This window comes from Meleagris gallopavo, chromosome 19, assembly GCF_000146605.3.
Source record: "Meleagris gallopavo isolate NT-WF06-2002-E0010 breed Aviagen turkey brand Nicholas breeding stock chromosome 19, Turkey_5.1, whole genome shotgun sequence".
Lineage (NCBI taxonomy): Eukaryota > Metazoa > Chordata > Aves > Galliformes > Phasianidae > Meleagris > Meleagris gallopavo.
The window spans coordinates 44,565-46,227 of record NC_015029.2 but is presented as its reverse complement, the minus strand read 5'-3'; the positions used below and the strand labels follow the sequence as shown (position 1 = coordinate 46,227).

The window sequence follows — 1,663 nt, the reverse complement described above, 5'->3', positions numbered from 1 at the left end:
ATCTGCGAGGGGAGCAGAGCGGCCCTCTCGGGTGCTTTGGGACAAGCCTGAGCACCCCTGCGTGTCACCGGGCAGCAGGTCCACAGTCAGTCTCCTCTGACCAGATCTCTCCTTCCCAATTCCAGAGGAATGTCCTGAATTGCCACCCCTCCCCAGCTGGATCCACGTCACCTTTCTGGTGGAAAAGCCGCCTGAGGAGAAGAAAACAAAGAAAACAAGCAATGTGCAGAAGAAGGCCAGGTGAGACTGCAGGCTCAAGGTCGGGATCTGCACGGAGTGTTTCCCCAGGATCCTGGCCCGGGGCTGCAGGATACGGTCCCAAAGCCATCACCCACTCAGGCAGACCCCTCCCACTCTGTCCTTTCAGTCAGCTGCCAGCGATCCCGGAGGCGTCTTCTGCCAAAAAGAAGCCTCAGAAAAAGAAGGCGGCAAAAAGCTGTACCGAAAGCAAAGCGGTGACAGAGATGGGTCCAGCACAGGCAGCACAAGCTCCAAGTGACAAGGAAGAACAACACAGCGTGCTGAGCGTGGTGAAAGCCACCACTGGAGGAGGAGTGCCAGAAAAGGCACAGGCCAAGGCCAAGCCCAGATCCCACCATGGAGCTCCAGCCGTGCAACAAACACCACTGGCAGCCCTGTGGTCCCGGAGCTCCGAGACCAGCCTGCTCGAGGAGCGCACCCACAACGCCTCCCCTGCGGTGCCACTGACACACAAGGGAACCAGACCCAGGCAGGGTCAGCCGCCAAAGAGCAGAGCGGGGCTCCCTGGGTGGGAGATGTCCTGTCCACGCTGAGCAGGACGTGGGGTGGCAGGAGAAGCAGAGCTCCACCTGAGGCTGCCAGACAGGTGTGCGATTCCCATCTGTGCCATCCCTGGGACCAGAAACTCCCACTTGGTATGGTAGAGCTGGGGAACGATGCCATCGTATCCCATGGAAAACAGGATGCAGGTAGGCACCTGCCTGCTCCCTCTTATCTGCTGGCAAGGCAGTTCTCAGAGTTCCTGCTGAGATCCCAAAACCAGAAGCTGCCCCTCCAAAGACAGCTGGCTCAACCACTTTGGATTTGAGCTGTCACTCCAAAGAGAGCTGACTCAGCCCTTCGGGAATTACAAATAAGTTTGTACATCGCCGTGTCATCAACCGAACAACAACCCCTGATGACCATTACTACTGAAGATCAACATCTGAACTACGAACCAACCTCTCTCTTGCTTGCTACAAAGACTGCTTGCTTTCATTTCCCATCTTTTCTATCGCCCGTCTTCCCCATCTCCTGAAACAACTTGGGTTTGTAATAATAAACTGGACGGGCTAACATCTAACCCGTTGTGTCTTCATCTCTCCGTCAGCTGTACACGTATTAAAAGAACCTCCCTTTGCTCTGATAATGGCAGCGAGGCAGTGAAGCAAAGCAGAGCTAGAGGGACAATGGGGACTCTTCCTTCCAAGACCCTTGGCTCTGGCAGACTACATTCCTTGGAGCCTTGGATCTCGAGTTCCTCATTTTCCAAAGTCACGCTCCCTTCTGGTGGCACGCAGAGCACACCAAAGCCCAGGGTTTGCCAGCATTTGAAAGGCGTAGCTGTGCATGGGGCTGAGCCTGGGCCAAGAGGAGACTGTTTCCTTCCAGCTCGCTGCTCCTTTGGATCCCTGGTGGGAAG

At 55.8% G+C, this 1,663-nt stretch overlaps 1 protein-coding gene across 1 annotated transcript in view; it reads left to right on the top strand.

The window, feature by feature from the left end:
• Positions 1–1,324, top strand: part of LOC109370442 — a 4,519-nt gene extending 3,195 nt beyond the window's left edge. Inside the window, exons 6-7 of the mRNA XM_031556270.1 lie at positions 126–240; positions 368–1,324. Of these exons, the coding sequence (XP_031412130.1) occupies positions 126–240; positions 368–794 (542 nt within the window). The 3' untranslated portion in view covers positions 795–1,324. The remainder of the gene's footprint in view (positions 1–125; positions 241–367) is intronic.
• The last annotated feature ends 339 nt before the right edge of the window (positions 1,325–1,663 follow it).